Source organism: Ovis canadensis, chromosome 15 (assembly GCF_042477335.2).
Source record: "Ovis canadensis isolate MfBH-ARS-UI-01 breed Bighorn chromosome 15, ARS-UI_OviCan_v2, whole genome shotgun sequence".
Taxonomy (NCBI): domain Eukaryota; kingdom Metazoa; phylum Chordata; class Mammalia; order Artiodactyla; family Bovidae; genus Ovis; species Ovis canadensis.
The window spans coordinates 36,983,474-37,006,569 of record NC_091259.1 but is presented as its reverse complement, the minus strand read 5'-3'; the positions used below and the strand labels follow the sequence as shown (position 1 = coordinate 37,006,569).

At 43.7% G+C, this 23,096-nt stretch overlaps 1 protein-coding gene across 1 annotated transcript in view; it reads right to left on the bottom strand.

The window, feature by feature from the left end:
- KMT2A (lysine methyltransferase 2A) overlaps nucleotides 1–22,007 on the bottom strand; it is a 77,898-nt gene extending 55,891 nt beyond the window's left edge. Inside the window, exons 1-2 of the mRNA XM_069555339.1 lie at nucleotides 21,457–22,007; nucleotides 19,260–19,358 (exon numbers count right to left, since the gene is read on the bottom strand). Of these exons, the coding sequence (XP_069411440.1) occupies nucleotides 19,260–19,358; nucleotides 21,457–21,888 (531 nt within the window). The 5' untranslated portion in view covers nucleotides 21,889–22,007. The remainder of the gene's footprint in view (nucleotides 1–19,259; nucleotides 19,359–21,456) is intronic.
- Nucleotides 22,008–23,096: the final 1,089 nt, after the last annotated feature.

Sequence of the window (23,096 nt, the reverse complement as noted above, 5' to 3'; positions counted from 1 at the left end):
TCTCAGCAGCTCCAGTTAAAGAGTAACATTTCTCCTTTGGGAATTTATTCCCGTTAGTTATGACTTCTGCTGGCACATTTCTCTGTGTGTCACCGGCTACAATTCCCTGGTGGTCTAGTGGTTAGGACTTGGCACTTTCACTGCTGAGGGCCCAGATTTGATCCCTGGTCCAGGAAGATCCCACATCTGAGGGGCAACTAACCCTGCACACCACAGCTACCGAGTCCCTGAGCCCCAGAGCCCATGCTCTGCAACAGAGAAACCACCGAAATGAGAAGCCTGCACGCAGCAAGAAAGAGGAGTCCCAGCTTGCCACAACTTGAGAAAACCTGTTCGTGGCAACAAGACCCAATGCAGCCAAAAATAAAATAAACAAACAAGTAAACCTTGGGGGAAAAAAAAAAAAGAATACACAGGGAGATGGACCTCAGGCTGGTGGTGGTAGTTTAGTTGCTAAGTCATGTCCGACTCTTGCGACCCCATGGACTGTAGCCTGCCAGGCTCCTCTATCCATGGGATTCTAGGCTGGTAGGAGAAATTAAATCAATTCATTCACCCATTCATTCATTAAAATATATATAAGCCCATTTCTGGGTTAAGGGATGAATATAGAGATAAAAGACAGTTTCTGCCTTCAAGGATCTGCTAGTCTGTGACAAACAGATCTTTCAATCAGTGGAATAAGTATCCAATCTTGTATAATAACCAGGAATGGAGTAGTATAACCCTTAAAAATTATGAATCATTATATTGTATACCTGTAACTTAGTATTATACAGCAACTATACTCTAATTTTTTTAATGTTAAAAATAAATGAAAGATTTTTAAAAATTAACGGAATGCAGTGTGTCTCCGACATGCCAGAGGAATACACACGCCAGAGGAATGAATATGAACGCACAGCAGAAAGGTGACTCACTTAGTCAAGGAGAAGAGCCAAGGAAACCACTGCAGAAAGGATGAAAAGCTTACTCCAACTTCTGAAGGATAATAAATTAGGGTTGAAGGGAGATACTGCAGGCAGAGAGAATAACACATACAAAGGACAGAGGTACAAAAGAGCATGGCGTGGAGTGAAATTACACACAGTTCAGCAGAGCTGAGGCCCTGGCCAATGTGGGAAGGAGGCATAGGATGTTGAAGGGGAAAAAGGCTGAGGCAAATCATGAAAGGTCTTAAATGCCTTTATGAGTTTGAAGTCTCTCTTCAAGGAAGTGCAGGCCTCATCCTGAGGGCTCCAGCTCATCAGTAACATTTTTGGGCAGGAGAGAAGCATGATTAGATTTATATTTTCAAAAGATCACTATGACAGCAGTGGGGAAGCAGAGATTACCTTTAAAGCCAGAGGCAGTAAGAACAGTTATAAAATGACTGCAGTGGCCCTGGGGATTGAGAAGCGCAGATTACATAGATGGCTAGGAGGCAGAACGAACATGGCTTTAATATGAAGGGTTATCTGTAAAGACGTGCACGTTTATGGTGATATTTCTAAGACTGGGACTAAAGAAGTTTCTATGAGGAGGAAGGGAAATCACTTTAGACAACTGAATTTGAAATGTCTGTCCAAGTTGTTAGATAGAACCATCTGGAGGAAATGCATCTGGTTCAGTGAATTTATGAATGTTGAAACTGTACGTATAAATGCAGTCACCTAGGGAGAGAATAGAGAGAGAAAAGGGGGACCCATGGAGAATTCCCAGGGAATACCCACCCTTCATCTACAGGGGAAAGGGAATCTTAGGGAAGAGAAAGAGATGGAATGGCCAAGGAGAACAAACTTGTAGATATCTAAGTACGTAACAGTCAAGGGAAGAACACACATCAAGGGATGGCAGAGCTGGGGACAGACTGAAACTTGCACAGAGGTTATCAAAATTGGGAGGTCACCTATGACCTTTCTGAGGTCCACTTCAAGGCAGTGTTAGAGGCAGGAGGAGCCCAAGTGCAGTGGGTGGCGGTGTGACTGGAAAGTGACTACAGCAGGTGTATAGACCGCTCTTTTGAAAAAAAAAAACTCAATTACACGGGAAAGGAGAGAATGGACACAACGCAGGGACGTGCCTGCGAGGATGACTTTTTGACCTGTTGTGTTCATTTGCTGAAGGAGGACACAGCAGTCAGGGAGAGGCTGAAATTTCTCAACAGCAAATCAGCAATAGATGGAAAAGGGATGCAAAGGTGGGGTGGACTCTGAGAGGAAATGAAGACAAAGTGCAGTGGAGGGGAGTTCTCTCACATCAGGAAAGAGGCTAAGCATGCAATGAGCAGTGGACAAGTTGACAGGCAAGAGAAAGCTTACAGATTTCTCTGAAATCACAGGCAAAACTTGTTTACATGGGCATCTGACAGAGAGACACAAATTTCTTCAGATTCTCAAAGAGGCTCACAATCCACAAAAGGTTTTTAGCACACTGCTCTGAAGGAAATAAATCATGCTAAGTCACTTCAGTCATTTCCGACTCTGTGCAACCCCATAGACGGCAGCCCACCAGGCTCCCCCGTCCCTGGGACTCTCCAGGCAAGAACACTGGAGCGGGTTGCCATTGCCTTCTCCAATGCATGAAAGTGAAAAGTGAAAGTGAAGTCGCTCAGTCATGTCTGACTCTTAGCGACCCCATGGACTGCAGCCTACCAGGCTCCTCCGTCCATGTGATTTTCCAGGCAAGAGTACATGGAACAAGGCTAATTTACAATAAATGGGATGGGGTAGTGGAGAGAAGTAGGAAATAAGATGCAGAGACTGATAAAAACTGATTTGGTTGGAAAGGGGCGTAGCCACAGCAGGGCCAAGATCAAAGACAAATGAATTATCAGAATCTTGTTAATTCTAGAATGGTATGGTCAAACCTGAAAAATTGAAAAATAGCATATTGAAAAGCAGAGACATTACTTTGCCAACAAAGGTCTGTCTAGTCAAGGCTGTGGTTTTTCCTGTGGTCATGTATGGATGCAAGAGTTGGACTGTGAAGAGAGCTGAGCGCCAAAGAATTAATGCTTTCGAACTATGGTGTTGGAAAAGACTCCTGAGAGTCCCTTGGACTGCAAGGAGATCCAACCAGTCCATTCTAAAGGAGATCAGCCCTGGGTGTTCTTTGGAAGGAATGATGCTAAAGCTGAAACTCCAATACTTTGGCCACCTCATGCAAAGAGTTGACTCATTGGAAAAGACTCTGATGCTGGGAGGGATTGGGGGCAGGAGGAAAAGGGGACGACAGAGGATGAGATGGCTGGATGGCATAACTGACTCGATGGATGTGACTTTGAGTGAACTCCAGGAGATGGTGATGGACAGGGAGGCCTGTGCTGTGATTCGTGGGGTTGCAAAGAGTCGGACATGACTGAGCGACTGAACTGAACTGATGGTCAAAATTCAGCCACTAAACAGCAGGAGCTACTTTTGAGTCTCAAATGTAGAAAAAGTGTAACTCTGAAATTTGTTTCTTCTGGATAGGATATTTAAAAATATACATAAGAAATTAGAGTAGGAAAGAGACTGAATAAAGGGAGACCAGATAGCAGTCTACAGTTAAAATTCAAATGTCATTGGTATTCAGTCATTCCAGCAAGTATTATATTGTCAATAAACACTGTTTTAGACGCTAAAGACACACAGGTGAAGAACTGACCAAATTTCTGACCCATGAGAAAATAAATACTTAACAAGGAAATGAGGGCACTAGAGATTGATGAGGGGTTACCTGTGGGAGTTGTTTTCACTTAGATGGTCAGGAAATGCTTTTCTACAGTGATAGTTTACCAAAAACTGGCAAACTGTTGGTCACAGGCCAAATCTAGCCTGCTATCTGGTTTGTTCAGTCCATGAACTAAGAATGGTTTTTTAACATGTTTTATATGGTTTAAAAAAAGGAAAGCCTTCCTCAGTGATCAATGCAAAGAAATAGAGGAAAACGATAGAATGGGAAAAGACTAAAGATCTATTCAACAAAATTAGAGATACCAAGGGAACATTTTATGCAAAGATGGGCACAATAAAGGACAGAAATGGTATGGACCTAACAGAACTAGAAGATATTAAGAAGAGGTGGCAAGAATACACAGAAGAACTATACAAAAAAGATCATGACCCAGATAATCATGATGGTGTGATCACTCACCTAGAGCCAGATATCCTGGAATGGGAAGTCAAGTGGGCCTTAGGAAGCATCACTATGAACAAAGCTAGTAGAGGTGATGGAATTCCAGTTGAGCCATTTCAAGTCCTAAAAGACGATGCTGTGAAAGTGTTGCACTCAATATGCCAGCAAATTTGGAAAACTCAGCAGTGGCCACAGAACTGGACTGAAAGTTCAGTTTTCATTCTAATCCCAAAGAAAGGCAATGCCAAAGAATGCTCAAACTACCGCACAATTGCACTCATCTCACATGTTAGCAAAGTAATACTCAAAATCCTCCAAGCAAGGCTTCAACAGTATGTGAACTGTGAACTTCCAGATGTTCAAGCTGGGTTGAGAAAAGGCAGGAACCAGAGATCAAATTGACAACATCCACTGGATCACCGAAAAAGCAAATGTCCCAGAAAAACGTCTACTTCTGCTTTATTGATTATGCCAAAGCCTTTGACTGTGTGGATCACAACAAACTGTGGAAAATTCTTCAAGAGATGGGAATACTAGACCACCTGACCTGCATTCTGAGAAATCTGTATGCAGGTCAAGAAGCAACAGTTAGAACTGGACATGGAACAACAGACTGGTTCCAAATCGGGAAAGGAGTACGTCAAGGCTGTATACTGTCACCCTGGTTATTTAACTTATATGCAGAGTACATCATGAGAAACACTGGGCTGGAGGAAGCACAAGCTGGATTCAAGATGGCCGGGAGAAATATCAATAACCTGAGATATGTAGCTGACATCACCCTTATGGCAGAAAGCGAAGAACTAAGAGCCTCTTGATGAAAGTTAAAGAGGAGAGTGAAAAAGTTGGCTTAAAACTCAACATTAAGAAAACTAAGATCAGGGCATCTGGTCCCATCACTTCATGGCAAATAGATGGGAAACAGTGTCAGACTTTATTTTCTTGGGCTCCAGAATCACTACAGATAGTGACTGCAGCCATGAAATTAAAAGACGCTTGCTCCTTGGAAGAAAAGTTATGACCAACCTAGACAGCTTATTAAAAAGCAGAGACATTACTTTGCCAGCAAAGGCCCGTCTAGTCAAAGCTATGGTTTTTCCAGTAGTCATGTATGGATGTGAGAGTTGGACTATAAAGAAAGCTGAGCGCTGAAGAACTGAAGCTTTTGAACTGCGGTGTTGGAGAAGACTCTTGAGAGTCCCCTGGACTGCAAGGAGATCCCACCAGTCCACCCTAAAGGAAATCAGTCCTGAATATTCATTGGAAAGACTGATGCGGAAGCTGAAACTCTAATACTTTGGCCACCTGACGCAAAGAACTGACTCATTTGAAAATACCCTGATGCTGGGAAAGATTGAGGGCAGGAGGAGAAGGGGTCGAAGAGGATGAGATGGCTGGATGGCATCACCGACTCAATGGACATGAGTTTGAGTAAACTCCGGGAGTTGGTGATGGACAGGGAGGCCTGGTGTGCTGCATGTAGTCCATGGATCACAAAGAGTTGGACACAACTGAGCAACTTAACTGAACTGACTGATACGGTTAAAAAATCAGAAGAATCATGCACATGAAAATTATATGAAATCCAAATTTCATGGTGCACAAGTAAAAGTTTTATTGGCACACAGCCCCTCGTGTCAGTTTCTGTATCGTCTACGGCTGTTCTTTAGACTACAACAGCAGAGGGGAGTCTGGCAACAGAGACCATTCAGCCCTTTGCAGAAAAACCTGGCTGAACCCTGGTTTAGACCTAAATGAGAAAAAGACAGAGATATAAAGATCCAGATGACACAGTTTTCTCGCTAGATAGCAGGTGCAAAGGCCTACAGACAACAACAAGCATGACATGGGTGACAGACCACAAGGCCAGTGGAGCAGTGGGGAGAGACGAGACGAGGTGGTGCAGAAGCAGACCAACGAGAGGCCAAATCACGCACAGCTTTGCAGAGCAGGAGAAGGAACCCGGATTTACACAAGCAGTTGGGAGAGGGAAGATGGGGAATAGACGCCCATAGTTTTGAAGGATGGAACAGTAAGAATTGATGGATTTACATTTGGAATCCAGTCACCAGAGTGAAGAACAAACTTTAGTGAGGTAAGAACAGGAGCAAGGAGATAAGGGAATAGTCCAGCCAGAAGACTGTAATGGCTAAGACTTCTTGTGCTGGAAGAATGCATGAGAGGAAGTTGCATTTAAGGTATTCTGAAGGTAATACAGATTTTCCTGATGGGTTATTTGGAATATGAATATAGGGAGACATCAAGGGTAACTCCTGTATGTTAGACTTGGGCAATTGGGTAAACAGCAGAGTCATTCTGAAACAAGGAGAAAGGAGAAAATCAAGACTTTCTGGGCATGGGAAGTGTAAGATACCTACTAGATATCCAAGCACTTCAATGGATACCCATTTCCTTGTTGGGGAATAGTAGTGGCTACCGCAGTGGGTGGGCATGCTTAGGTGAGATACCTGCGAAGCACTCCGAATACTGCCCGGCCTACCACAAACGCTCAGTAAATGCTAATCACGCTTATTCTTATTACGCAGATAGAGTGTCAAACAGGCAGCTGGAAATATAGGTCTGGGACTCCAAGAAGTAGTCAATGGTTAGAGACAAAGATTTAGGAGTCCCCTGCATACAGATAAGGCCTGGATGAGGTCATCTAGGAAAGTGCACAGATAAAGAAGGTGGCCAAAGGCAGACTCCTAGGTGACTCCAACATTCAGGTGAGTTAAGCAATGGAAGGAAGCCATAGAGAATACTGAAAATTAATAACTGATGAAAAAAAAAATAGATGAGTGTGGTGTGACAGAACGCAAGACAGGAGTGTCTCAAGACAGGAGTGGTCAGCTGGTTCAAAAGGTGTCCAAAGTTGAGTAGGAGGAAGACTAGAAATTAGCTATTCAATCTGGCAAGAGAGACGCCCTTGAGGATTTTGATAAGAGCAATTTCATAGAGTCATAGGATAAATAAAAGCCCAACAGCACAGGACGAGGAGTGGCTGAGAGGTGAGAAAGTGGCACCTGCAAATACACATCGCACTTTCAAGGAATTTTATTGTGAAAGGGAGCGGAAAATTGGGTAGTGGCTGGAAGAGGATGTGGGGTCCATGGTTTTTTAAGAGAACTATTTAAATCAGTTAAACAGTTTTATATGTTGATGAGGCAGAAACTGCCATGGACGAGAGAGGAGGGGATAACTGCAGGAATGACCCTGAGTAGATGAGAGGGGATGAAATCCAGGGTAAAGTGGAGAGTGGCACTTCCTCAGCTGTAGAAGGCAATGAAAGATGTGCTAGTGATTGTGTGTGTGCACACTCACTCAGTCGTGTCTGACTCTTTGCAACCCCATGGACTGTTGCCCACCAGGCTCCTCTGTCCATAAAATTTTCCAGGCAGGAATATTGGAGTGGGTCGCATTTCCTACTTCAAGGGATCTTCCCAACCCAGGGACTGAACTCACATCCCTTGAGTCTCCTGAATTGGCAGGCAGATTCTTTACCACTTTACCACCTGGAAAGCCCATGTGCTTAAGTTCCCTTTTAAGAGGAAGGGGAAAGAAAGCTATTAAACACACTTGGTATAACTGACACTCAAGAATCAATAAACAAAGACTACTACTTGAATTGCTCCCAGGAACAATTCTGTTAATATTAGCTTTGAGAGCTTCAACCTTCAAATGACCAATATCCAAAGTATCTTGCAAGGTATTATAATTTTAGTACTTACATTCATGCTATATTTGAAGCCAAGCTTGGTAAAGAGGAATTAAAAGTAAGTTTCATGAAGGAAGGGACTTATTCAGGGCTAATGCCCCAACACTTGGTCATCTGCCTGGTACATAAGACATTCTTAGAAAAATAGCTAAGATAGCTAAGTCTATATCTCTTACTTTGTAGAGTGCTATTGTTTATGAATGCCACTGGGGGAAGATAAGCCTCTTTACAAGCTGTTCATCATTTATAAAATAAAACTATATAGTGACACTTGTGAATCACTTCCAAATGTGAGTTTAACAATAATTTGACTGAATTTATAAGAAAAAAGTATAAAATATTCAAGCATAGTCAAATACACAGATATCAGGAGATAAACTTAAGCCAAGATGGCTTCTGAAATCCAACCAGTTGAGAGATGTATACAGTTATTGAACTGACATCATCATCTCTTGTCAACAAATTGGCAGTGGCAGGGCCAAGGCCAAATTCTCTCTGGCTCTTGGCGCATCAAAGAGAACTATGGCTGTTTGAATGCGTAACAGAAAGGAAGAGATTTCAACTGCTTTAAATATGTTCTCGATACTGAACCCCCCAAACTTATCTAGGATTAGAGTGCAAAGACAGTAATACACTGTCCCTCAGTAACAACAGTTGGTTAAGTTTTCACCTACGCAGGAATGAAACCGTTTTCAAATATTTAATTCAATTCTACTTAGCAATGTTACCTACAAAACACAAATGCTACCCACTTTGTAATTAGAGAAAGAACTGTCTCCTTATCCTCACTCCTTATCAACAGGAGCAAGAAGCAGAGATGCTCAAAACAGCACAAGAGACAGGTGAGCTCCACCCATCCTGCTCTGGAAAAAGAGGCCAACATAAAGCAGCTCAGCATCTTTGAAAAAAAGAAAAAGAAAAAAGGCAAAATGAACCCACTACATCAGATAGTAAGCTATACAGATTCTTGGCAATGCTCCAAATTACTTTGCAGAATCTTTAAAAACAAAACAAACAAAAAAAAACAAAACAGAACAAACAAAAATTAAAGACTTTCAGACTTCTAGGTTCCAAGTCTGAACTGGTTTGTCTACTTGCTGAAGTAGAAGAAATAAAGCCCACTTAACTGATATACCGTGGACATTAAATTGATCAACACAATGACAGGGCTTCTTCTTTGTTTAACAGGGAAGTACCACAAAATGACTAGATCCACTTGAATAGCCTGGAAAAATTAAACAAACACACACCAACACTGTTTTCAGAGATGGTTCTTTTTATTACAAGAAGTTTTGGTCCTCCATAGGCCAACTTCCAATAGTTAACTTCATTTTGAGGTATATGTTCATTTAATTATAAATTTCTACTAGAATATTTCTTTTTTTTTTTCTTCCAGCTTGTTGTTCTGATCTTGGTGCAAAAGTCAGATTGCATCTTTCCTTCTGGGCTGTCGAACGACCAACAGCAACTAAAGTAACACTGAGAAGTTCACAACTTTCTTTCCTCTAAAGGTAAATAGAGTTATCTCTACAAAGAGTCAGTTTTCTAAAGGAACAAAGTGAATTCGGACACCAAAGTCAACATTGTCTTTGGCAAAACAACAAAGCTACCAAGTCAGTCAACAGAATATGACCTAACATTTTTGAAGATTAATGTTCAGTGTATGAATCTGGAAATTTTGTGTGACTATCTTAAAAAACCAACTGACTGACTTCTACATCATATTTGGAACTTTATCATCACATTCTGAGAAGCTCACTAAAGTTTATGTGGCATTAACTCACTAAAACAAATGAGTCCCTGGTATTTTATTACTCTAACACTGGAATCTCTCAAGGAGAATAGACAATCATAAGAAGTATTCTTTGCTTTTGTAATCTCTTGCTTTCTTAATTTATACCTGTATGATAAGCAACTAAAAGTTACAGAGAAAACTGTTGTTTAGTCACTATATATATCATCTCCGACTCTTTTGCAAACCCGTGGACTACAGTCCGCCAGGCTCTTCTGTCCATGGTATTTCCCAGGCAAGAATACTGGAGCAGGTTGCCATTTCCTTCTCCAGGAGATCTTCCCAACCCAGGGATTGAACCTAAGTCTCCGCATTAGCAGGCGGATTCCTACCGCTGAGCCACCAGGGAAACCCCACAGGAAAAGCAGGACTCTCTTATCTTTCCCAGTTTCTCAGATGGCACCAATTTTACAGCTCGGTAATCAAGCCACCACTCACTCTGCCACCACTTGCAGAATCCCTGCAACAATCCAGCTTCACCTCTGAACTCCAGTCATTTTGAGATGGTCTGGTTAACAGTGGACAGCATTCTACATGAAACTTAGAAGCTACTCATTACATTTACATCACTTAAGGCCAGATAACCTTTAATAAACCTAGTATCAATTTACCTACAAGAAGGAGTTTATACACAATTCCGGTACTAAATTCCAAAGTCCTAAAGCTTCAGTAACCCACTCAAGGTTGTGGGACTAAAAGCTAGCAGGAAAAAGAGCTGGTGTTAATATCAGTTCTGCCCAGACTCTTGGTAATCTATATGAATAATCCCAATTCACAGTTTTCATTCTGACTGTGCCGGAAATGCTTTTTGCAACCCAACATATCTAAAAAGGTTTCATTCTGAGTAATGCAAGCCCTCCTCCCGGCCTCAAAAGCCAAGGGTCAGAGGCCTTTGTAATCCTCATTCACATGAAGCCAACCTTATTAGACTGGAAACAATATACAAAGCACTTGTTATAATGCATCCACAAGCAGTGATACCCTTAACAAGGAATATTCTGCAGCACATCTCTTTAGAGTACAACTGAAAATGGATATAAAAGCTATAAATATTTGCTTCCTATATTGAGACCAGAACTACTATCTCCCCTAGTTTCTCGATTTTAAGATTTCCCTCTTAGCTCCATTTACCAAGTTTTTATTCTCCTATAAAACCACTATAAAATCATTTCATAAAGACCTTTCTCTAGAGCTTGCTACTGAAAGTTAATTATTGCCATAAACTGACAATTCAAATAAAATGCTTCTCAGGGAGCCAGTGAGACCCTAGCGGCCCTTGGGGAATATTAAAAAGTATAGAACATGATCCACACCCTCCAGGATCTGAATTTTAAAAAAACTGTTGATTCAGAGAGTGAGAAAGTAGCTTGAGAAGTCATTTTACACATATGTAAGACTGTACTTTAAAATTCACCTCCAGAGAAGATCATAAAATTAGTTCAGTAATCTTTTCACCATCATTATGAAAATTATCATTAGCATCAAGTTCTTTACACAACTATTCTTTGCTTCAATTTAAACCTATTTTTCTCTTATTTGAGCATCAGTGGAGCTGGAAAACAGCTGGTTACCATTCCTAATAATGGATCCATTCATGTTTTTTGAAGAGTTATTAAGTTGCCTCTTAACCTTTCATTCTCTCAACCTTTCCTCACAGGACTGACTTCCAATCATATAATCATCTTTTGAGTCTCCTCGGAACGGTCTCCAAGGTCTCCTCATCCCTTTTAAGTTGAGGAACCTAGAAATGGAAACAACACTCCAGTAAGGGGGTGACCAGTGCCAGCATTATCTATATAAAAGATGATACCACCCCATCTGGATTCCTCGACATCACCTCTAAAGCCCCGACCACTACTTTTACAAAAGTGTCCTTTGACGGCTCTTAGACTTTCTTCTGCTGTACTTAAGTTAGCTTCATAATTATCCTGCTAATAGTCTTGAACAATACAATACTTTAGGCAATATATCCTTACAAAATATTTCTAGAAGTTATATGTATAACAAATTTTCAATTCAGCATTCACTGGTCACCTTCTAAATGAAAAATCACCATTGTAAACAACGTAAAACACAAATGATGACTCAGAAATGGTCCATGTCTTAAGGAAACCATAATCTAATGGGGGAAAGACAGACACAATCAAAAGTATGTACAACAGAAAGTATCCCGGAGTGAATTCTTTAAGGGTAGGATAAAGAACACTAAGAAAACAGAAAAGGAAAAGCTGAATTTCAGATAGAAGCGGTATCTTGAAAGCTTCAGGAAGAGTGGGGTCTGAACTGAGCCATGAGAGATGAATAAGTCAGAGGCAGGTCAAGATGGGGAAATGCTTTAAGGCAAAGGAGAGGCATTAGCAAAGGTATAAAAGCAGGTACAAACACACTGTGGAGAACATCTAACAGACTGGTAGTTCAATATGGCTGAAGCACATTAAGTGAAAATGTGTGTTCAGGAGATAATGTTCAAAATGTAGAAATGTAGGCCAGCTAGATTATGAAGGGCTGGGAATTTCAAATCTTATTTTACATTCAGTGAGAAGTCGAAGAGTTTTAGGAATAAAGTGACAGAATCAGATCTGTATTTAAGAAAACCACTGGCAACACTGTACATACAGTGAAAAAGCAGAGAGACCAGTTAGGAGATTATGACTATAATCCATGCAAAGGTAATGGAAATGTAAAGTAGGATGATAAAAACAGAAAAACAGGGACAGATTAAAGAAACACTACAACAGTATCACAGACAAGCCCCAGAAATTGACTGGATGCGGTGGGAAGAGAAAGGGACAGAAGGTAGCACAGTACAAAGAGCATGAATGAGCCTTCAGACAGTTACAGGTCTGGATTTGAATTCTAGCTCCATCATTTACAGGCTTCCCTGGCGGCTCAGCTGGTGAAGAATCCACCTCTAATGTGGGAGACCTGGGTTCCATCCCCGGGTTGGGAAGATCCCCTGGAGAAGGGAAAGACTACCCACTCCAGTATTCTGGCCCGGAGAATTCCATGGACTACACAGTCCATGGGGTCGCAAAGAGTCGGACATGACAGCGATTTTCACTATCTGTTACTTACTGGCCACAAAAACTTAAGGAAATCTATTTAACATGTCTGTACCTTGGTTTTTTCATCTGTAAAAAAAATAGTATATCAGGTATTTTAGCAAACCTATTTTTTAAGTGAGATAAAACTATATTTTTCCTCCTTAAGCATACTATCCTCTACGAATGACTCTTAAAGCTTAATTTATTTTTTGACTGTTCTACTGTGGTTATTTTTATGTCTCAAGTTTAAGTTCCAGCCTACAACTTAGCATTTCTTCTGTAAATAAATTGTAGTTGCATTGATCTCCATAGGCCTAAACTTACTCTCCTTAAGCTGAAACTTGAGAACAAATGTCAAACAGTTACCAAGTATAGACTAATGAATCTGAACCTAGGGGCCAAGCCTCAGAGTTGTTTCAGGAAATCACCATGTACTCATACTTGAAAAGATAAGGAATACCAGTTATAGAGACCAAGAGTAGCAACCCCAATACAGCTGCCTTGGCCTGATAATTATGCAACTCATGAAGGCACTGCCTTCATTGGTTACCTACCTGCCTATTTACTATCTTGGTTTTTTTCCTCCCTTTTTGACTTATCTCTAATTATATTCTAGTTAGATACCAGTGGTACCCACTGTTAGCAAGATGTGTGGCTGGCTTCAGTTTGGTTCCACCTAGCTTAGTGATGAACTTGACACCGATACCAAAAGCAAGAACATTCTTAAATCAAGATTGTAGCACTTGAATAGATATATATGTACACACACACACATATATATATACCTCAAAGTAATAAGAACCTGTTATCTCGGTGGGAAAAGAAGCACTCCTGTCCTTTAAATCTGAATCCTAATAATAATTAAAGATTGCTATGTACCAGGCAAAGTGCTAAATACTTTGCATGCATAATAATTTCAATTAAGCCTCACAATAATCTTATGAACCACAATTAACACTAATTTACAAATGAAAAAACTGAAGCATGGAGAGGTTAAGAAAGTTTTCCAAAGTCATTCAGCTACTAAATGGCTGAGCCAAGATTTGAACCCAGCCGGTCTAAATCCAGATCTCATGGTCTTAATAGCTCCTAATTACTGTGCTATACTATCTCACACTATTACAGATTAGATAATAAGATTCTACCTTTCCTTTGTAAAGGTATTTATACATACATGAATAAAAAATCCTTGCTGGAGAGATTACAAAAGGATTTCCTCATTAACTAAGCTTAAAGAGATGCTATCCACATGGTTTTACTGCTTATAATTAGAGGCAATAATCTAGGGACAATGTTGTATGTTTGTGTTTGATCTAAAAATTCAGTCAATAATCATGGATGGACAGAGGATGAATACAAGCATGTATAAATATTTATTCCTCGAGGTGTAGATATTTATTACAGATATGTGTGATTAACTACTCCCCAGTTTTTAGAACTGAGAGAGTACAAACGAGAACTTCATTTTTAAAAGTTCCTCTAAAAACACTCCTTACAAGTAATATTATTCCCCTAATTCAAGACAGAAAGCCACAATTACTTTGATGCTGTAAAATGAGAATGAAACAATGATGCTTCAGCAAAGTGTGGATCATAAGGGTTGGATCTCTCTGAAACAGTCCAAATGTTAGAAAAGTTCATAGCTCTTACTGATGAAAGGCATCAAAACGTCTACACTCAAATATTCCAACCAAACACAAAAAAAGAAATGCAAGAAAACAGAAAAAATATATGGGGAAAAAACTCCAACTCCAGAAATAAATGCCAGTTGAATAGATCCTACCCACTGGTGCCACACAAGGCACTGCTGTAACGATAATTAAAGGTAAAATAGCTGGGGAAATCCCTTCAGTCTATTTGTCAAATAGAAAAACAACTACTCATTTCAAAGAAAAGGGGAATTTTCATACACAGCACAGAAAACTGCCAACTAACTCTTACATTTATATCTTTAACTGTTTCCTTAAAACTAAAACACATCAGAATAGTTATATTCAACATCTAAAAAGTTAAACCAAGTTTGGCCTCTAAGAAGCTTCATACTAAGCTTACAAGAGGATTTATATCATCCAAAACAACTACAATAAAATCCACACAACAGAATTCTTTCAAATATCTTGGTTTTTAGAAGCAAATGCCTGGCAGTGCCTCCAACCTTCTCCTGGTTGGCATCCCCTGGAGTGTAACCTGACAAGGTACAAAGCTCATTGAAATATTTAACAGTGGTGGTATGGATTTCTTTGGATAGGTCAAGAAAAGTAGCTCATCCTTTTTAAAAACGTAAAGAACCATTTTATGGGATGTCATTCCCTCAGTCCAAGTCCCTGTATTTCCTCAGGGCTTTCTCAGAGAACTTACTGAGGGGGAAAATGAAAAGGCTAACAAAAGGACCCCTTTTCTCTCCCTATTCCCAACATAATCCATCTCAGCCACAGGGCCAGTTGCATCCACACTGTCATAAATGCCAGCAATTAGAGAATTAGGCCATAAAACCACCCACTCAGGTATAAGAGCACAGGCCTCCAGCTTTATTTCATGCATGCCATAAAGATCCCGGACTTCCTTCTTTCAGGCCTTCTTCACAACCAAGGAAATGACAATAACAACAACAAAAAAGTCACCCTTTGTCCGTCTTATACCGATGTGATCAATGAAACCATCTGGATCCAGGTGAAGGAGTCAAGATTTCTTTTTCTTAATAAAGACTGCAGTTCCTCTAACATGCCACATATAAAGGACTGTATTGTGAGCACTTACACAGTGGGAACGAGAGTAAAACTACATTCTCCAGAAAAATTACTTTCCCTTATTCTGAAACTACTCTAGAAGCCTAGACAATTCCTGATCTTCTCAAGAAATACTGGAGACTCACAAGAGCATTCTTAATTAACTCAGCAATTTTGAGACCCTCCGGAAATCTTTTCTAATCAAAAAAGTTAATTCAAATATCAAAGTTAACTCCATGTTTTAAAATCTGATACAGTGGGCTTCCCTGGTAGTCCAGTGGTTAAGACTCGGAGCTCCCAATGCAGGGGGTCTGGCTTCGATCCCTGGTCAGGGAACTAGATCCCACATGCAGTAACCAAAAATCCCATGTGCTGCAACTAAGACTCGGAGCAGCCAAATAAATAAATAAGTATTTTTTTAAAAATCTGATACAATTTAATCGATCATTTCATTTGATTGATCATCTTCGAAACCACAGAAAGTCCAAGTCCGTGACTTACTCCATAAGATTTTGCTCATCAAGCTTTAAACCAGTGTAGTTAAGACCCAAACAAATATTTTTAATAGTAAACTCTAGCTTCCTCCTTCCCCCTAGTGCCTACAGGGTTAAGAATCTGACTTAAATGTAGGTATCGCATGTCGGACTCATTAGTAATTTAACCTTTCTTAATTCCTGAAAATAATATATGAAAACAAAAAAAGGTCCCATCCCAGCAATCCAAGAATAAACTCCTCCCAAAGTAGTGACAGTCACAAAGCTTCTCCCAGTCTCATAGGTCTCCGCCTCTGAGCTCTCCTCCTTGGCAGAGGAAGAATGGAAAGAGACAAGATGTTCACAAAAGGCCTGACTGAAGGCCTTCAGTTAAGTGCTAGAAGGAAGCTGAAGTTCTGTGCCAACACTAGTGGAATGTGGGCAGGCACAAAGAGATCTTAATTAGGAGACCTACAATTAAAACAGTGAGTCTCCAAAGGAGAGAGAGGCAGTGCAAGTCTGTTATGCCTCAGAGCAAGCATAGCAGGGCTACCCACCCCCTTTAGCCACAGGGCAAGGAAGGCAGTGGGTAGTAAGTCTGCACAGCTGCTCTGTGGAAGGCCGGATACCAGGTGAGTAGACAGGGGAGGGGAGTCAAGATGAGTGTTTTCTCAACTTCCAATCAAGATCAATCTCTATTTTGTGACCCAACAATTTCCTACAAGAGCAAGTGCCTTAAGATAATTAGTTGGAAAGCAAAGGTGGAGACAAGTGATATGCCTTTCAGTGAGAGGTGAAGAAAAGTTCTAAAGATTGCATTTGGGATGCTCAGTAAAAACCAGAATGTTTCTGAGCCTATTAACAACTACTCCCTGCAATGTGGGCACCATCACTTTGGACTTATAAATACATTAGTGTCTTGGATTTTTTTTTCCATTTAAAAGCTCATACACCTAAAGGAATATACGACCTAGAGTGAAAATAACTTCTTTTTGGACAGTCAAGAATCAACAATACTGAAAACATAGAAACAAATTTAGCCAAACAAGAGGGAGGGTGTCTAAATATCAGATAAGTTATACTCAAAATTGTATCTTCACTTTTCTCATAAATGAAAATTGGTCAACTTCAGCTAAGAACTTTTCCCATAGAGTTCTTACATCTTGTCCATACAAAGAAAACTTTCCTACCGAGTTCAAATTTCTCTTCCCAATAATTATGGCAGTTAAATGGGCTAATGTACACTCTGATATTAAAAATTACCAAACAGGTTCACTGACTCTGACTCTTAAAAAAAATTAAGAATAAGTTCTGACCTGAGCAAATAATTAATATAACAGAAAGGAATGAGAATACTGGAGCAGAAAAGATTCCTGAACTGACATGTGGCCCAACCTTCTCATTTTACAGGTCGGAAGTTTCAGGTTAAAAGTGAAATTGTCCAGACCGGTGAGTGAAAGAGATGAGTATGAGGACTCATGTCACATCTACCGACTTCCACTCGGAGGGGTTTCTTCTAGCCCACTTGTTCTCTGCTTCACTTTCCTTCTGCCCAGCTCAGGATTAGCTGTGAGGGCAAGGAAAGAACAACTCCCACTCTTGGCACATATACCCAGAGACCATTAAAAAAAAAAATCACAGATGCTCTCCTACTCCACAACTACATCTTTTCTAATCCCCACTCAAGAGCCCACCTGGGGCTACCTGAACTAAACTGCCATTTCAAGCATAAAGACAAATACATAACAATGTTGTGATTCAGTTTCCATTTATAGCTAATCAAAGTCTGCCACGTTCAATCAGAATGGAAATACTTCTTTTAACCTTTTGTGAGGTGGTATGAACAGTAACCGTGAAAGTAATAAGCAAAGACTACATGCTGATAAGACCATTCAGGGATTCATATTAAAACAGTCCCAATTCTAATCAACAGAGAAAATGCTGAACTATGTATATTTAGATGGCAGAGTAGACTCACATAAACCCCACCTGAGACAATCCTCAAAAAGTAGGACCCTGACACCATGCAGGGCAGAGGGAAGCAAAAAAGCAGACCGCTGTGATTTCTTACAGTGCACAATCAAATAAAACTCAAATTAATTCTACTTCACAATTGTCACAAAGAAAGCCCCAACAGGAGACCAGCAACACTTATGTAGATTTAAAAAAAAAATAATCCCATCTGACAGAATTTGGCCATGAAGAACTCTTACATGTAGTTATTACTCAGAGAGAGATGTAATCCCAAGGGAAGTTCAGAATGTGTGGCAGTAAGGGACAAACCTTCTGCAGCTAAAGCAGCTGAAGGCGGGAACTGACCTGGAAGTTCTGTCATCTTTCAACCACTTGAATTTAGCAGTTCAATAAGTACGCTTTTGTTATGGAGAAATTATAGTCATTATTCACTTAAAGCAAACCAGAATATAAAGAGGCCAGAATCATTCTGGATCACAAACCACGCCTTCAAGAACCAGACAAGGCTTGATACAGATCTGTGAGCAACTTCTGAGAAACAACCTTTAGAACTCCGTGTTAGCCCAGGGAAACCCTAAACCTCCTTTTTGGAACTTTTATCATTGATTTGTAAGACTCTCTAACAAAACTCTTGGTTTCTACACTGAAAACAACCAGGTCCAAGGATGTAATCACTATGGTTTAGTGCTAAACCATACCATGGGTGAGTACTCATGAACATATACCATTAACCCATCCTAGATTAACTCAAGCTACCGCATGAAAGGCTTACCAATGGAACAACAGTTCATTCTAGCTGAATTCAGAAAAAATACTGAAGTTTAACATAAGGAGTCAACCATTCTTCTCATACTGAAGTAGCAACTACTGTTCACGAAAAAGTCTTAAAGAAAAAAAAATATTAATATGCTCTTAGTTGAAATTACTGTAACTCCTTGACAGGCTTTACACTATATACTAATGCTGAACAAAATAATGCCAGTGGATAAGAAAATGTTAGCACCTGATTAAAACTTTAAAGGTGACTTATCAAAGACCAACAGATAAAATATTCTGGTGCCCAGACATTAGGTCCCTGAATCCAGGTGGCTCTCTTTCTAACCAGTCTCTTGGAAAGCTATGATTGGAAGCTGTCAGCATAAAACTTTGCTTTTGAATATGTGGTAACATTTGGAATGTGAACAAGTACTTGGTCCTTCAATACAAAATATACAAGCATGCTAAACAAGAAGAAAATGCTTCTCAGGATCCCCTTAAAAATAGACTAACTTCTCCTAATAGAGATGTTCTTATTATACTCAAGTATACATGGGCTAAAATTCTACATATAACCAGGCAAGTCTCAGTTTTGAAAATAAGCAGGTAAATGAAATGTCAGTAAGTCTATTTATTTATTTTTTTGCTGCTGTATCTTTTAAAAAAACAAAATCAACTCACATTTAAGCACCAACTCCATGCAAGTAACCTGAACGGTTCAGTCTTTTTGTCATGTATGAGGCCTTTGGTTCTCCAACTACATGGGATCTGTGTTGTTAGCTTAAAAAATACAGAATTGGCCTTTCAAAAAAAAATAATAATCTACAGCAACCAATAAATAGTCTCAAACAACCCTGCTGACTGCAGCTGCCTTCTGAAGGCTGGGAAAAGGAGGTGGAGAGAGAGCAGAGAGAGGCAGGGAAGAGGGACGCAGCAGCTAGCTACAGAGCAAGGAACACGCCCCCATCATGTCCTCCTTGCTCTGTCAGAAGGCGGGTTGTTGTCAGTCTCCTCATCATGCTGCCTTAGAAACGATTTAAAAAAGGAGGCAGGAAGACTAACAACTAAAAAATGCCAGCTCCTTGAAAGGAGGGGCCAGGGTCCCTGGGATCTCCTCCCTCCCCTTCTTCCCAGGATCTTTCTGTAGATCTAAAGGGGTGCGGGGCACAATAGGGGACCAGGGGTTTGCCCAGGATATTTTGTGTGCACCGACGGCAGAGCACGCAGGAAACGGCTCGTTGTTATCTTTCCCTTTCTGTTTCAATCAAGAGCACTCCAGAGCAGCAACCCCCTACCCACTCGGCTTCAGCCCCAAGCAGCTGCTCTTCCTCCTTCTAGCACCCCCCTCTATGCCATTCTGCCCCTTCCCCTCCAATTCAAACTCCCCCTTCTGCACCCAATGGAAAACAAATGCGCAACGCCACTGGCTGAACCTGAACTCAACTTCCCTTCCCAGGGCAACTTTCCTTTTGGCTTAAGGGGGCCAAATAATGCCTATCAAAGCCTCCCCGTTCTCCTCCCGGTACTAATGGGGAAGGAGCAAAGCTCGAGACCCTTCATCCTCCCTGGGTCCCCCTTAAAACAAATCAGAGAGAGAGCCCTAACTCCTTCTAAGGAATAACTTTGCTTCATAAGCTCTTCATAACCCTCTTTCTCTCCACCAGAAGCAGCCACCAGTAAAACTGTCCCTTATCTACTCTCCTCACCCCAACCCTGCTTCCCCCACCCCTTCCAAGCCCCAGGATTGGCCTAGGAAAAGGTGGATCAATAATGAAATGACGGAGAAAAGAAGGGCGGGAGGGAGCTAGGGCTAGAGACTGCGTGCTCTCAGGCACAGTGGGTGGGGTAGGAGAGCAGCAGCTGCTTCCCCTGGGAGGATGCTGCCCAAGTCCCCCACAAACACCTCCCCTCACGGGGGCCCCCTTCCCCAGAGCTGGAGGGGAAAGCCTGCCTCCTCTCCAGGGGAAATGGTGGAGAGCTGCTCTTCTCTGAGCCTGAGGGACAGTGGACTATTTCCCCCCCGCAAAGATGCCACTAACCCTTCATTCTAAAGGAGGGAAAGGGTGGAGTGAAGGTAGTGTAAGCCCCTGCTACCCGTAGGCTGGAATCTGCAGCTCTGTAAGATGGGGGAAAACAGACTGCTGTACGAAGAGATCACCGTTATCTTCAGAGGGAAAGGAGGCGAAGGGAGAAAGGTGGAGAGGAAAGTAGCTTTTTCCTGGTGGGGTAGGGCGGGATGCCGGGAGGACCTCTCTGCTGGGGGTGGGGGTTAGGGGCGCGGGTGGAGGTGAAGGAAGGGGGAGTGGCTGCTGGTGTAGGAACCTGGCCCGGGGACAGGGCGAGGGTTCACTAGGTCTTCCGAAGCAAGGTGCTGGAAGGGACACCGATCCCCAAGGGTGGGAGAAGAACGTGGCTTTGGATGAGGCCATCACCCGAGAGATGCCCGAGAGGAAAACTGCCCCAGGAGTAAAACATCTGCCCAGAGAGGGAGGCGGGGATGTGGCGGGATCAAGTCTCTAGGAAGGGAGGGAGGGAGGAATCTTGCTCGGATGAGGTAATCTGTGAAAGGGAGGAGGGGTTCAGTCCCGGGATGGGAAACCCGGGAGAGGGGTCTGTGCCAAAGGATTTGGGGAAGGGTCAGGGCAAGGAGGGTCGGGGGCAAAGGCCCTCGGCCAGATGGGTCCGAACCCCGGGGTGGGGGCGCCTTGGGGTCTGCACCCCACTATGGGGGACCCGAGATGGGAGGGCCGTCTGCCCCGGGTCAGGGACCCAGGGATGGTCCCCGAATTGGGATGCTCCACAATCCCGGATGGGGGAGGGGAGGGGGGCTCCGCAGAGGGTCGAGACCCCGGGCCTGGGGGGTTCCTCGCCCCCTTACCTCTCCGCTGCCGCCTCCCCCGCCGCTCTCCCCAAACACGGCCCGGAACCGGCGCAGGTTGGTGCCGATGGCGGCCGAGACCTGCAGCGCCGCGTCGAAGCCCGGGCCCACCCGGAGCAGGGCCGGCCCGGAGGAGGCTGAGGACGATGACGAAGACGAAGACGAGGCGGACGACGAGGAGGCTGCTGAGGCGGCGGCCGCTCCCCCTGGAACCCCGGCCCCGCCGCTTCCCGCCGCCGCCGCCGCGGCCGCCACAGCCGGGGGGGAGGGGGGCGCCCCGGGGCCGCCGCCGCCGACCGGAGGCCCGGGGGGAAGCAGCAGGGCCGGGACGCGTTGCCGCGGGGCGCCCCCTAGGCCCCGGCGCCCCCCGCCGCCGCCGCCCCCGGTGGTCCCGGGTCGGGCGGGGAAGCGCCACCGACAGCTGTGCGCCATGTTCGCCCCGTGAAGTGAAGCAGCGAGAGGGAGAGGCGACAACACAGGGGGGCGGGGAGGCGGAGGGGGGGGGGCCGCGGGCCCCGGAACCTGCCTGGGCCGCCCGGCGCCGCCCGGCCGCCAGCAGGCCGCCGCCGCTATGCCGAGCGCCGGGCCGCGCCAGCCGGCCCAGCGAGCTGTATAGCGGGCTCAGGCCCGCCCTGCCGACGCCGGGCCGCCGCTACGCCATCCCGAGGCCCGGGCCGCAGCCTGCCGCCCGCCCGCCTGCCCCGCAACCTGGATAACTGCGTGCCCCGCCCTCCGGGAGCGGCAGACTCGGGAGAAGGCGGGGGGAAGGAAGCCCAGGAGCCCGACGCCGAGCGCGGGTTCCGGGGAGAGGGGGAGGGGCGAGGGCTACGGGGAGGATGGAGGCGGAGGGAGCCCCACCGCCCGCAGCCTCGAGAGCCGAGAGGCCGATTACACACGTTCCCGGGATGCGCTGGGAATCGAACCGCCCGCGAGAGCCGCTTCCAGTCTAACGCGGCTGCCGGGTCGGGGACGAGTGCGCCTTCTCCGCCTCGAGGCACGGATGCGAGATGGGTTAGCCCGGATTTAACACTTCTAGAATAAAAGAGCCCTTATTGTGCTACAGGCAAGACGGAATTGTTGCCCAGTTTACTCTATGCAAAATAGGAAGGCCCTCAATGAATGCGCTTTAAAAAATAAAAATAAAAAAATTTTAAAGAGCCCCTCCCATTTTCATGCTGGAGCTCTCTCCAAAATGCGTACAAGTGGTTCGGGCTCTCGCCACCTCCTCTTCCTACTGTGCACTCGGGGATGGGGAACGTCTGGTTTTGGTGCCTTTCTGCAGAGAGTTGGACTGTTTCTCCCGCTCGGGCACTGGGGCCCCGGCGTGCTCCGCTAACGAGGCGGCGTTACAACGAAGCTGAAACTGGGTGGCTAACGGGGCCTGGAGGGAAGAGGCGGGCAAAAGCGCCCCCGCCCCTTCTTCCTCCGTTCTCTGCCTGCCGCTGCATGCAAAGCAGACCCTAATATATGCACGCGGAGGGAGGGGGGCTCGCGAGCACGTTTCTGATTAAGAGAGGGGGAGGAGAAGAGCGTTGGGCATTATGATACACTGGGTGGAAAGGGGCCCGCCGGCGGCGAGCTCTATGCGCGGGGTTAGTGGGCAGAGGGGGGAGGGGGAAGAAGGAGGGTTAGGGCGGGGG